The sequence below is a fragment of the Pseudoliparis swirei genome, chromosome 7 (assembly GCF_029220125.1).
Source record: "Pseudoliparis swirei isolate HS2019 ecotype Mariana Trench chromosome 7, NWPU_hadal_v1, whole genome shotgun sequence".
NCBI lineage: Eukaryota > Metazoa > Chordata > Actinopteri > Perciformes > Liparidae > Pseudoliparis > Pseudoliparis swirei.
In genome coordinates, this window is record NC_079394.1 from 31103166 (window position 1) to 31114954 (window position 11789).

The following is an 11789-nucleotide window of genomic DNA, read 5'->3' on the forward strand; positions in this document are numbered from 1 at the left end:
AGAGGATGAAGTCACGTTAGACACATAGTGAGAGATGAAGTTGCCAGAACCCTGAAGTAGAGGATGAAGTCATTTAGACTTGGGGCGAGAGGATGAAGCTGCTAGACTATGAAGTAGAGGATGAAGCTGTCATAGGACCGCGAAGTAGAGGATGAAGTCAAGTAGACCATGAAGTAGAGGATGAAGTCACGTTAGACCCTGAAGCAGAGGATGAAGCCGCGTTACCCCAAGTAGAGGATGAAGTCACGTTAGACCCACAAGTGAAAGGCATGAAGACAGCCGTTAGACCCAGCAGAGGATGAAGTAAGCTAGACCCTGAAGTAGAGGATTGAAGTCACTGTTAGACCATGAAGTAGAGGATGGAAGTCACGCGAGACGCTGAATAGAGGGAAGAAGTCAATGCTAACTGGACCCATGAAGTAGAGGATCAAGTCCGTTAGACCATGAAGTAGAGGATGGTTGCTAGACTCCTGAAGTAGAGGATGAAGTCAATGCTAGACCCGGAAGTGAGAGGATGAAGTCATTGTTAAGACCATGAAGTAGAGGGATGAAGTCACGTTAGACCATGAAGTAGATGGATGAAGTCTACGTTTGACCCTGAAGTAGAGGGGATGAAGTCACTGCTAGGACCACCAGGAGGGATGGGTGCAGTTAGACAGACCCTGAAGTAGAGGATGGAGATTACGTTAGACCCCAAAGCAGTAGGCATGATGAAGCCATGGACCCTGAAGTAGGAGGACAGTCATCATGGAACCTGGAAGTAGAGGATGAAGTCACGTTTAGGACCTTCCTGAAGGGAGGATGAAGTCACGTTAGACCGAGTAGAGATGAAATACGTAGAACCATGAAGTAGAGGATGAAGTCACGCTAGACCATGAAGTAGAGGATGAAGTCACGTTGAACTAAGTGAAGTAGAGGATGAAGTTGCGTTAGACCCTGAGAAGAGGGGATGGAAGTCAATGCTAGACCATGAAGTAGAGGATGAAGTCAATGCTAGACCCTGAAGAAGAGGATGAAGTCAGTTAGACCCTGAAGCAGGGGATGATGTCACGTTAGAACCGAAGTAGAGGATGAAGTCCACGTTAGACCATGAAGAGTAGAGGATGAAGTCACGTTAGACCATGAAGTAGGTATGAAGTCGTTAGACCTTGAAGTGAAGGATGAAGTCAATGCTAGACCTGAAGTAGAGGATGAAGTCACAAGTTAGACCATGAAGTAGAGGATGAAGTCACGTTAGACCTGAAGTAGAGGATGAAGTGCGTTAGGACCATGAAGTAAGAAGGGATGAAGTCACGTTAGACTACATGAAGTAGAGGATAAAGTGCATCAGTGACCCGAAGTGAGAATGGAAGTCAAATTTAGACCATGAAGTAGAGAGATGAAGGGCCGTTTAGACCCAAAGTAGAGATGAAGTCAGCTTAGACCCTTGAAGTAGAGGATGAAGTCACGTTAGACCATGAAGTAGAGGGATGAGGTCGTTAGACTCCTGAAGTAGAGGATGAAGTCACGTTAGACTATGAAGAGGATAGAAGTCACGTTAGCGACCATGAAGTAGATAACAGGTGAAGTCACGCTGACTACGAAGTAGAGGATGAAGTCACGCTAGACTACCACAGTGGGAGATTAAGCCGCGACCCTGAAGCAGAGGATGGGGTTACGACCCTGAAGTAGAGAGGAATAAAGCTATCACGTTAGACCATGTAAGTAGAGGGGATGAAAGTCGCGTTAGACCTGATGTAAGAGTGATGAAGTCACGTTAGACCTGAAGTAGAGGATGAAGTCACGTTGACTGCCATGAAGCAGAGGATGAGAGTCACGTTAGACCCCAAGTAGAGGATGAAGTCACGTTATGAGACCCTGGAAGTAGAGATGACAGTCGTTAGACCCTGGCAGAGGATGTGCTAGGTTCACAGACCCTGAAGAGAGGATGAGATCTGCACTAGACCCGCAAGGCAGGAGGATGAAGTCACATTGGACCATGAAGTAGAGAGGATGAAGTCACGTTGCTAACCGCTTGAAGTAGAGGACGAAGTCACGTTAGACTCCTGAAGTAGAGGATGAAGTCACACGTTAGACCATGAAGTAGAGGATGAAGTCACGTTGAACCCACGAAGTAGAGGATGATAGTCACATTAGAATTCCTGAAGTAGAGGATGAAGTCGTGGGCCATGAAGTAGAGGATGAAGTCACGTTGGGCTGAGTAGTGGATGAAGTCACGTTTGACCATGGCAGAGGGATGAAGTCAACAAGTAGACCCTGCAAGTAGAGGATGAAGTCACGTTAGACTACGAAGTAGAGGATGAAGTCACGTTAGACCATGAAGTAGAGGATGAAGTCAGTTAGACCATGGGTTAGAGGATGAAGTCAATGCTAGGACCCTGGAAGTAGAGGATGAAGCCACGTTAGGTCATGAAGTAGAGGATGAAGTCGTTAGACCATGAAGTAGAGGATGAAGTCACGCGTTAGGACCATGAAGTGCAGAGGATGAAGTCACGTTAGACCCTGAAGGAGAGGGATGAAGTCACGTTAGACCATGAAGTAGAGGATGGTGTCAAGTGCGATAGACCATGAAGTAGAGGATGAAGTCGCTGAATCTAAGTAGAGGATGAAGAATCCGCTAGACCATGAAGAGTAGGAGGATGAAGTCACGTTAGACCTCGGGAAGTAGAGGACAAAGTCACGTTGGATCCCTGAAGTAGAGGATGATCGCGTTGGACCATGAGTAAGGATGAAGTCCGTTAGACCTGAAGTAGAGGATGAAGTCCATTGAACCGTAGTGAGGATGAAGTCGTTAGACCCTGAAGAGCGCAGGGGATGATCACGTTGGAATAAGCATGAAGTAGAGGATGAAGTCATTAGATTTTCAAATGAGGATGAAGTCACGTTAGTTCATGAAGTGAGGATGAAGTCATATCCTGACCATGGTAGTGGATGAAGTCACGCTTGCACCATGAAGTAGAGGATGAAGTCCGCGTTAGACCATGAAGTAGAGGATGAAGTCACGCTTGACTATGAAGTAGAGGATGAAGTCCGCTTGACCATGAGTAGGAGGATGAAGTCACGTTTAGACCCTGAAGAAAGAGGGGATGAAGTCACGTTAGACCCTAGGAAGTAGATGACAGCTAATGTTAGACCATGAAGTAGAGTGATGAAGTGCGTTAGACCCATGAAGTACAGGAATTAAGTCACGTTGAGCCCTGAGTAGAGGATGAAGTCACGTTAGACCCTTGAAGTAGAGGATGAAGTCACGTTAGACCATGAGCAGGAGGATGTAATGTCACATTAGACCTAGTGACAGAGGATGAAGTCACTAGACCTTGAAGTAGAGGATGAATCACGTTTAGACCCTGAAGTAGAGGAGAAGTCAAGTAGGACCCTGGGAAGGGAGGAAGATGTGCGTTAGACCATGAGTGAAGGCGAGAGGATGTCACGTTTGACCATGAAGTAGAGGATGGTCACGCTAAGACCATGAAGTAGAGACAGTCATAGGTCTTGGGGCGTAGAGATGAAGTCACGTTAGACCACAAGTAGAGGATAGTCACGCGAATCTCAAGTAGAGGATGAAGTCATTAGACCATGAAGTAGAGGATGAAGTCACGTTAGGACCCTGAGAAGTAGAGTGATGAAGTCCGTTAGACCATGAAGTAGAGGATGGTCACGTTCAGACCCTGAAGTTAGAGGATGAAGTCAATGCTAGACCATGAAGTAGAGGACAGAAGTCCACGTTAGACCACAAGTAGAGGATGAAGTCACGTTAGACCATGAAGTAGAGGATGAAGTCCACGCTAGACCAAGGAAGTAGAGGATGAAGTCACGTTTGAACCTTGAAGTAGAGGATGAAGTCACGTTAGACCACAAGGCGGAGATGAAGTCACAAGACCCTTGAAGTAGGAGATGAAGTCAAGAATATGTAGGATAAGTCAATATGAAGAGTATGTCAGACCATGGAAGTAGAGGATGGCCAAGTCGTTGGACCATGAGAGTAGAGGATGAAGTCACGTTAGACCATGAAGTAGAGGATGAAGTCACGCGTGACCATGAAGTAGAGGATGAAGTCACTCAGACCCTGAAGGCAGAGGGATGAGAGTCACGTTAGGACTCAAGCAAATCAGGATGAAGCCAATGCGTTAGACCCCTGGGGCAGAGGATGAAGTCACGTTAGACCCTGAAGCAGAGGGATGAAGTCAAGTTAGACCATGAAGCAGAGGATGAAGTCACGTTAGACCATGAAGTAGAGGATGAAGTAATGTTAGACCGCGAAGTGAGAGGATGAAGTCACGTTGGACCATGAAGTGGGGATGAAATTCGTTAGACCCTGAAGTAGAGGATGAAGTCCGTTTAGACCCTGGGGTTAGAGGATGAAGTCACGATGAACCATGATAAGAGGATGAAACCACGTTGGAGCCTGAAGCTAGAGGGATGATCACGTTAGACACAAGTGGGATGAAATCTGTTCAGACTACGAAGTAGAGGATGAAGTCACGTTAGACCTGGAAGTAGAGGGATGAGTACACATACGGACCATGAAGTAGAGGATGAAGTCACGTTAGACCCTGAAGCAGGGGATGGGGAATCCCAGAATTTGGACTGCATGAGTAAGGATGAAGTCGTTGGACCCACAAGGTAGAGGATGAAGTCAACAGACCCTGAAGTAAGGAGCATGAAGTCACGCTAGACCATGAAGTAGAGGATGATGTCACGTTTAGACCTAGCGAGAGTAGATGTGACAGTCACGTTGAACCGTAGTAGGGGGGATGCAGACCCTTAGACGTAGTAGAGGATGAAGTCAACAAGTAGACCACAGAAGTAGGAGGATGTAAGTCACGTTAGACCATGAAGTAGAGGATGAAGTCACGTTGGGCTAGTAGAGGTGAAGTCACGTTAGACCATGAAGTGAAGAGGATGAAGTCACGTTAGACCCTGAAGTAGAGGATGAAGTCACGTTAGACCCATGAAGTAGGAGGATGAAGTCACGTTAGAATTCTGAAGTAGAGGATGAAGTCATTCAGGACCAAGGAAGAGAGGACTGTGAGCCACGCTAGACCATGAGTAGAGGGATGAAGTCACATGCTAGACCCTGAAGTAGAGGATGAAGTCACGTGCTAGACCCTGCTTCTGAAGTAAGAGGATGAAGTCACGTTGGACCATGAAGTAGAGGATGAAGTCACGTTATAGACCATGAAGTAGGAGGATGAAGTCAATGTTAGACCAAGGAAGTAGAGGATGAAGTCAACAAGTTAGACCATGAAGTAGAGGATGAAGTCAAGTTAGACCCTGAAGTGAGAGGGATGAAGTCAACGTTGGACCCTGAAGTAGAGGATGAGTCACGTTAGACCATGAAGCAGAGGGATGAGAGTCACTGTTAGACCCTGAAGTAGAGGATGAAGTCACGTTAGACTCCTGAAGGAGGATGAAGTCAATTGAACCTGAAGTAGGATATGAAGTGGAACTGGACCATGAAGTGAGATGAAGTCGTTGAGCCATGAGTAGAGGGATGAAGTCACGTTAATTCATGAAGTGAGAGGATGATCCGCGCTAGACCATGAAGAGAGGGATTATGAAGTCACGTTAGACCCTGGGTAGAGGATGAAGTCACGTTAGACCATGAAGTAGAGCATAGTCACGTTAGACCACATGAAGTAGAGGATGAAGTCACGTTAGACCATGAAGCGATAGAGGGATGAAGTCACGTTAGACCCTGGGTAGAGGATGAAGTCCATCTGACCATAGTAGAGGATGAAGTCATGCTAGACCACATGAAGTAGAGGATGAAGTCACGTTAGACCCTGAAGTAGAGGATGAAGTCCGTTAGACCATGATGAAGGATGAAGTCGTTGGACCTTGAAGTGAGGGATGATCACGTTGAACCCTAAGTAGAGGATGAAGTCACGTTAGACCTGATGAGAACATGAAGTCACGTTGGACCCTGAAGTAGAGCATGAAGTCACGTTAGACCACAAGCAGAGTAGAGGATGAAGTCAATGTAATGAAGGCACAAGTAGAGGATGAAGTCACGTTAGACCATGAAGTAAGAGGAGCGAAGTCGTTAGACCCTGAGTAGAGGATGAAGTCATCAGTTAGACCCGAAGTAGAGGATGAAGTCATGAACCCATGAAGTGAGATGAGTCACGTTGGAGCCTGAAGTGGGGATGAAGTCACGTTAGACCCTGGTAAGAGGATGAAGTCCGTTAGACCATGAAGTGAGGATGAAGTCACGTTAGACCATGAAGTAGAGCATGAAGTCACGTTAGACCATGAAGTAGAGCATGAAGTCACGTTAGACCATGAAGTAGAGGATGAAGTCACGTTGGACCATGAAGTAGAGGATGAAGTCACGTTAGACCATGGCAGAGCAGCAAGTCACGTTAGACCCTGAAGTAGGATGATCATTAAACTACATGAAGTAGAGGATGAAGTCGTTAGTTGAACCATGAAGTAGAGGATGAAGTCACGTTAGATCCTGGAAGTAGAGGATGAAACGTCATAGACCCTGAAGTAGAGGATGAAGTCACGGCCAGACCCTGAAGATGATCGGGGTTAGACCTGGGGATGAAGTCACGTTGAAGACCATGTGAAGTAGAGGATGAAGTCATTAGACCTCAGTAGAGGATGAAGTCACGTTGGACCCGAAGTAGAGGATGAAGTAACGTTAGACCATGAAGTAGAGGATGAAGTCACGTTGGACCATGAAGTAGAGGATGAAGTCACGTTAGACCATGAGTAGAGCATGAAGTCAATTAGACCCTGAAGTAGAGGATGAAGTCACGTTAGACCATGAAGAGGATGAAGTCACGTTAGACCCTGAAGTAGAGGATGAAGTCACGTTAGGACCAGCGAAGTAGAGGATGAAGTCACGTTAGACCCTGGAAGTAGAGGATGAAGTCACGTTGGACCATGAAGTAGAGGATGAAGTCCTGTTAGACCCTGAAGTAGAGGATGAAGTCACGTTAGACCATGAAGTAGAGGATGAAATCACGTTAGACCCTGAAGTAGAGGGATGAAGTCACGTTAGACTCCTGAAGTAGAGGATGAGTACCGCGAGACCATGAAGTAGAGGATGAAGTCACAAGTTAGACCTACAAGTAGAGGATGAAGTCCATAGAACCATGAAGTAGAGGATGAAGTCATTGCGACCCTGGTAGAGGATGAAGTCACGTTTAGACCCTTGAAGTAGAGGATGAAGTCACGTTAGACCATGAAGTAGAGGATGAAGTCAATGCTAGATTTATGAAGTAGAGGATGTCACGTTAGACCCTGAAGTAGAGGATGAAGTGCAATGCGACCCTGAAGTAGAGGATGAAGCACGCTAGACCGATAGTAGAGGATGAAGTAGATCATAGACCCTGAAGTAGAGGGATTGAAGTCCGCTAGACCCTGAAGTGCAGGATGGGATGAAGTCACGTTAGACCCTGAAGTAGGATGAAGTCAACAAGACCATGAAGTAGAGCACGTAAGTCCGTTAGACCATTCAAGATTCAGATTCAAGATCTAAGATGTTTTTATTTGTTTCCAGCACACACAGGGTGTGTGAAAATGAAAGTGAAAACAATGCTCGGCATGAATGTGCGAAGGGCAACATGAGAGTACACACTATTTACAAAAACAACACAATATTTACAGTAAGTGTGTGTGTGTGTGTGTGTGTGTGCCTAAGAGGGGCAGCGTTGTGTGGGTCTCTATGCTGGGGGTCCCAATTAGAGGTCGGAGTTCACAGTCCTGATGGCCTGAGGAAAGAAACTCCGTCTCAGTCTCTCTGTTCTGCTTGTGGCGTGACTACGGAGGGCGCCTGCTCGACCGCAGCAGCTGAAACAGTCTGTTGTTGGGGTGGTGAGAGATCCTCCATGATCCTGCACCGGCTCTGGTTCTGCACCTCCTGGTGTACAAGTCCTGCAGGGTGGGGAGTGTAGTTCCAATAGTGCATATCAGCCATCAACGCACAGACACTACTACTGCAGAGCCTTCTGTCCTGATGAGCAGTTGCCAAACCAGGCTGTGATGCTTCCTGTCAGGACGCTTCTCTACAGCTCCAGAGAGAAGGACTGAAGGATCCTCTGGGAAGCTTTAACTTTCCTCAGCTGCCTGGAGGTGGTAGAGGCGCTGCCTTGCCTTTCTCACCAGGAGTGTCTGTGTTTGCTGGTACCATGTCAGATCCTCGATGAGTGTGGACTCTGCAAGTATTTATACCCGCTCACCCTCTCACAGTAGTCCTGGCGTTAATCCCCCAGTGGTGAGTACGTACCTCTGTTGTTGCTTACCTCCTAAAGTGTCCACAATCAGCTCCCTTAGATTTTAGTGACATTCATGATGAGGCTGTTGTCCTGGCACCAGAGTGACAGATCAGCAACTTCCTCCAGGTAGGCCTTTCGTGGTTGTCATGGAGATCAGGCCCATCACGCCTGTGTCATCCATGCAACTTGATGATGGTGTTGGGCGAACCTGGCCACACAGTCATGTGTGTACAGGGGAGTACAGTAGGGGCTGAGACGCAACCCTGGCCTGGGGATCTCTGTGTTCAGGGTGGAGGGATTTGGAGGCATGCCCGCTCACCCCGACCACCTGTAGCGGTAAGCGGTCAAAGTCTGCAGGATCAAGCACACAGGGGGTGTTCAGTCCCAGCTCAATTCAGCTTGCCCGGCCAGTCTGGAGGGGACTATGGTGTTGAAAGCTGAACTATAATCAATGAACAGCAGTGTGATCTCACAGCAGCCCCCTCTGGCTGTCCAGATGAGAGTGTGGTGCAGTACCTGAGGAGACAGCATCATCCGTGGATCTGTTTGGGCGATAAAGTAAACTGGCAAAGGCGGGTCCATGGAGGGAAGGAGGAAGGCGCAGATGTAGTCCTTTATCAGCCTCTCAAAGCATTTCATGACCTTTTGAGGAACGTTGAGGCCACGGTCGGTAGTCATTCATACATGGAGAAGCATTCTTGGGCACAGGGACAATAGTGGATCTCTTTGAAGCAGGCGGGGCCCATGGACTCAGCCAGGGAGAGGTTGAACAGCGTGGTGAACACTGGAGCTTTAGCTGGTTAGCACAGGTCTTTAGTACTCGCCCAGATATTTTAAGCCATCTGGACCTGCAGCTTTATAATTGTTCACCCTCAACAGGAAGCCCTCCTCACACTGTGCTCGGTCACAGAGAGCAGTGTGTTCATCCCAGCGGTGTGCAACTCACCTACGGCTACGCTAACGGTGTTGTTGTTAGCTTTGGCAAGGCTAAGCGGCGTTGGTACTAGCCTCAAACCGTGCGTGCATAAAATGAGTTCAGACGTCCGTCACTTCAAGGATCGTCGACACTCACCATTCTTGAGCTGAGGGGGTCTACTCTGCTCTAGTAGTCTATGAATAGTCCATGCTTCCATGGGCGCCTGCGCCTGTGTGTCGCGCTGCTCCATCCTGTGATTCCTCCATGCCTGTCTCGCCTCGCTTTGGCGATCCTTCACACGCCACTCTCAGATCCATAGACATGCTGCTGCTTGTACTCCGTCCATGTTGCGGATACAAGATAGATTATAGACAACCGATACAGGTTATAGGCGGCAGTGCAGAGGCGTTCACAGCTTCACGGATGGATCTATCACGGATGGATCTACCTATTGCAGCTTTTGGTTGGAAGAGACCTAACTTTTTTACCGTAAGGGGGCGATGGAGTGTCATTAAGCGTTCGCTATGAGCGTCATGCTATGGGGCTGCATTGCTGCGATGACTGGCTGACGTCACTGGAACTGATTGGGTTATAATCCCAGGATCATGTGGGATGACACGGAAGCGATCCTGAAATGGCTCTAGCTCCTCTGATTGGTCAGCTCAATTGAATTGAACCACCGCGTGATTTCCTGCGTCATCCTGCAGCTTCCAGCGCGCGATCCTTTGCATTTATACTCCGGAAGCAGAAAAATGGCGGCTGGTCTGATTTCCGGTTTAACGGAGGAGAGGGCCAGCCCTTGTGGCCATTCTTGGACGTGATGGTGATAGTCAGCGATTACTTTCCCCTCTGTTGCTTAGGTAGCACCGTAATATTAACTGGTGAAAGTTCCGGCATGACTTTTTTTTGGGTTTGCCTTGTGTAGAGTCCCCAGCCACCACCACTGGCCGGCGATGGGATGCTACTTGTTCTGATGCCGAGCGCAACACATACGTGTGGGTCGAGATGGCTGGTGCTTCGATTGTCCGCTCGCCCATGTGTGGTGGAATGTGAGTGACTTTGTGGTGGTGACGGGCTGAACTCTCCCGGGGAAGAGTAGAATGGAATGACATGGGCTTCGAAATCAGTCAGATGTTTCCAGTTGAGCGAGCAGGAAGTCAGAAAGTCTTTATGTTCTTGGGGTGCCTTCCACTTGTTTATGTTAGATCATGAAGCAAAACCCCTCCACCCATTAGATTTACCAGACTCTTCCGTCCGTTGTCTGCGGAAACCACGGAAAACAGAAGGACTACGTTTCCGGTGGGCATATGGCCTCGATCCAGCACCAAGCATATGTTCGATCCGGCACCAGCATTCCGTCAGCCAAAGGTACAATCGTCAGACAAAGATCGTTCTAATCCCCTCATATCGTTGGAATCTGATCTTGCTAAAATCATCCATCTTATTATTTCCAGGGCTGGGACGTTAGCAAAGAAGGATGCTGGGAACAGAGAAGAATTGGACGATGGGCTTGAACTCTCAGTCTGTTCTCTCCAGTCTGTTCGAATTCCGCTTCCGTTTCCCTCGATGTTTTCGTCGTCGTCCCCCGTGATAGCTTCCACCCACTGTTGTTATTGTTGTGGTTAGCGCAAATGCGATCTCTACCCGACCACTGCAATCTCTGGATAGCTAGATCGATGGAAAAAGTGGACAAACCCTTGTTTTGCGCCAAAAAAGTTTATGTCGCCAAAGTGTGCCTGCGGTAAGTATTAACTCTTGACCATTAGAGGATGAAGTCACGTTAGACCATAAGTAGAGGATGAAGTCACGTTAGACCCTGAAGTAGAGGATGAAGTCACGTTAGACCATGAAGTAGAGGATGAAGTCGTTAGACCATGAAGTAGAGGATGAAGTCACGTTAGACCATGAAGTAGAGGATGAAGTCACGTTAGACCCTGAAGTAGAGGATGAAGTCACGTTAGACCATGAAGTAGAGGATGAAGTCACGTTAGACCCTGAAGTAGAGGATGAAGTCACGTTAGACCATGAAGTAGAGGATGAAGTCACGTTAGACCATGAAGTAGAGGATGAAGTCACGTTAGACCCTGAAGTAGAGGATGAAGTCACGTTAGACCCTGAAGTAGAGGATGAAGTCACGTTAGACCCTGAAGTAGAGGATGAAGTCACGTTAGACCATGAAGTAGAGGATGAAGTCACGTTAGACCATGAAGTAGAGGATGAAGTCACGTTAGACCATGAAGTAGAGGATGAAGTCACGTTAGACCATGAAGTAGAGGATGAAGTCACGTTAGACCATGAAGTAGAGGATGAAGTCACGTTAGACCATGAAGTAGAGGATGAAGTCACGTTAGACCCTGAAGTAGAGGATGAAGTCACGTTAGACCCTGAAGTAGAGGATGAAGTCACGTTAGACCTGAAGTAGAGGATGAAGTCACGTTAGACCCTGAAGTAGAGGATGAAGTCACGTTAGACCCTGAAGTAGAGGATGAAGTCACGTTAGACCATGAAGTAGAGGATGAAGTCACGTTAGACCCTGAAGTAGAGGATGAAGTCACGTTAGACCATGAAGTAGAGGATGAAGTCACGTTAGACCCTGAAGTAGAGCATGAAGTCACGTTGGACCATGAAGTAGAGGATGAAGTCAC

General features: G+C 47.7%; 1 protein-coding gene across 1 annotated transcript in view; it reads left to right on the plus strand.

The window, feature by feature from the left end:
• The window catches only part of ehmt1a (euchromatic histone-lysine N-methyltransferase 1a), an 18988-nt gene extending 8791 nt beyond the window's left edge, over positions 1-10197 (plus strand). The window contains exon 9 of the mRNA XM_056418369.1: positions 10070-10197. Coding sequence (XP_056274344.1) covers positions 10070-10197 — 128 coding nt within the window. The remainder of the gene's footprint in view (positions 1-10069) is intronic.
• The last annotated feature ends 1592 nt before the right edge of the window (positions 10198-11789 follow it).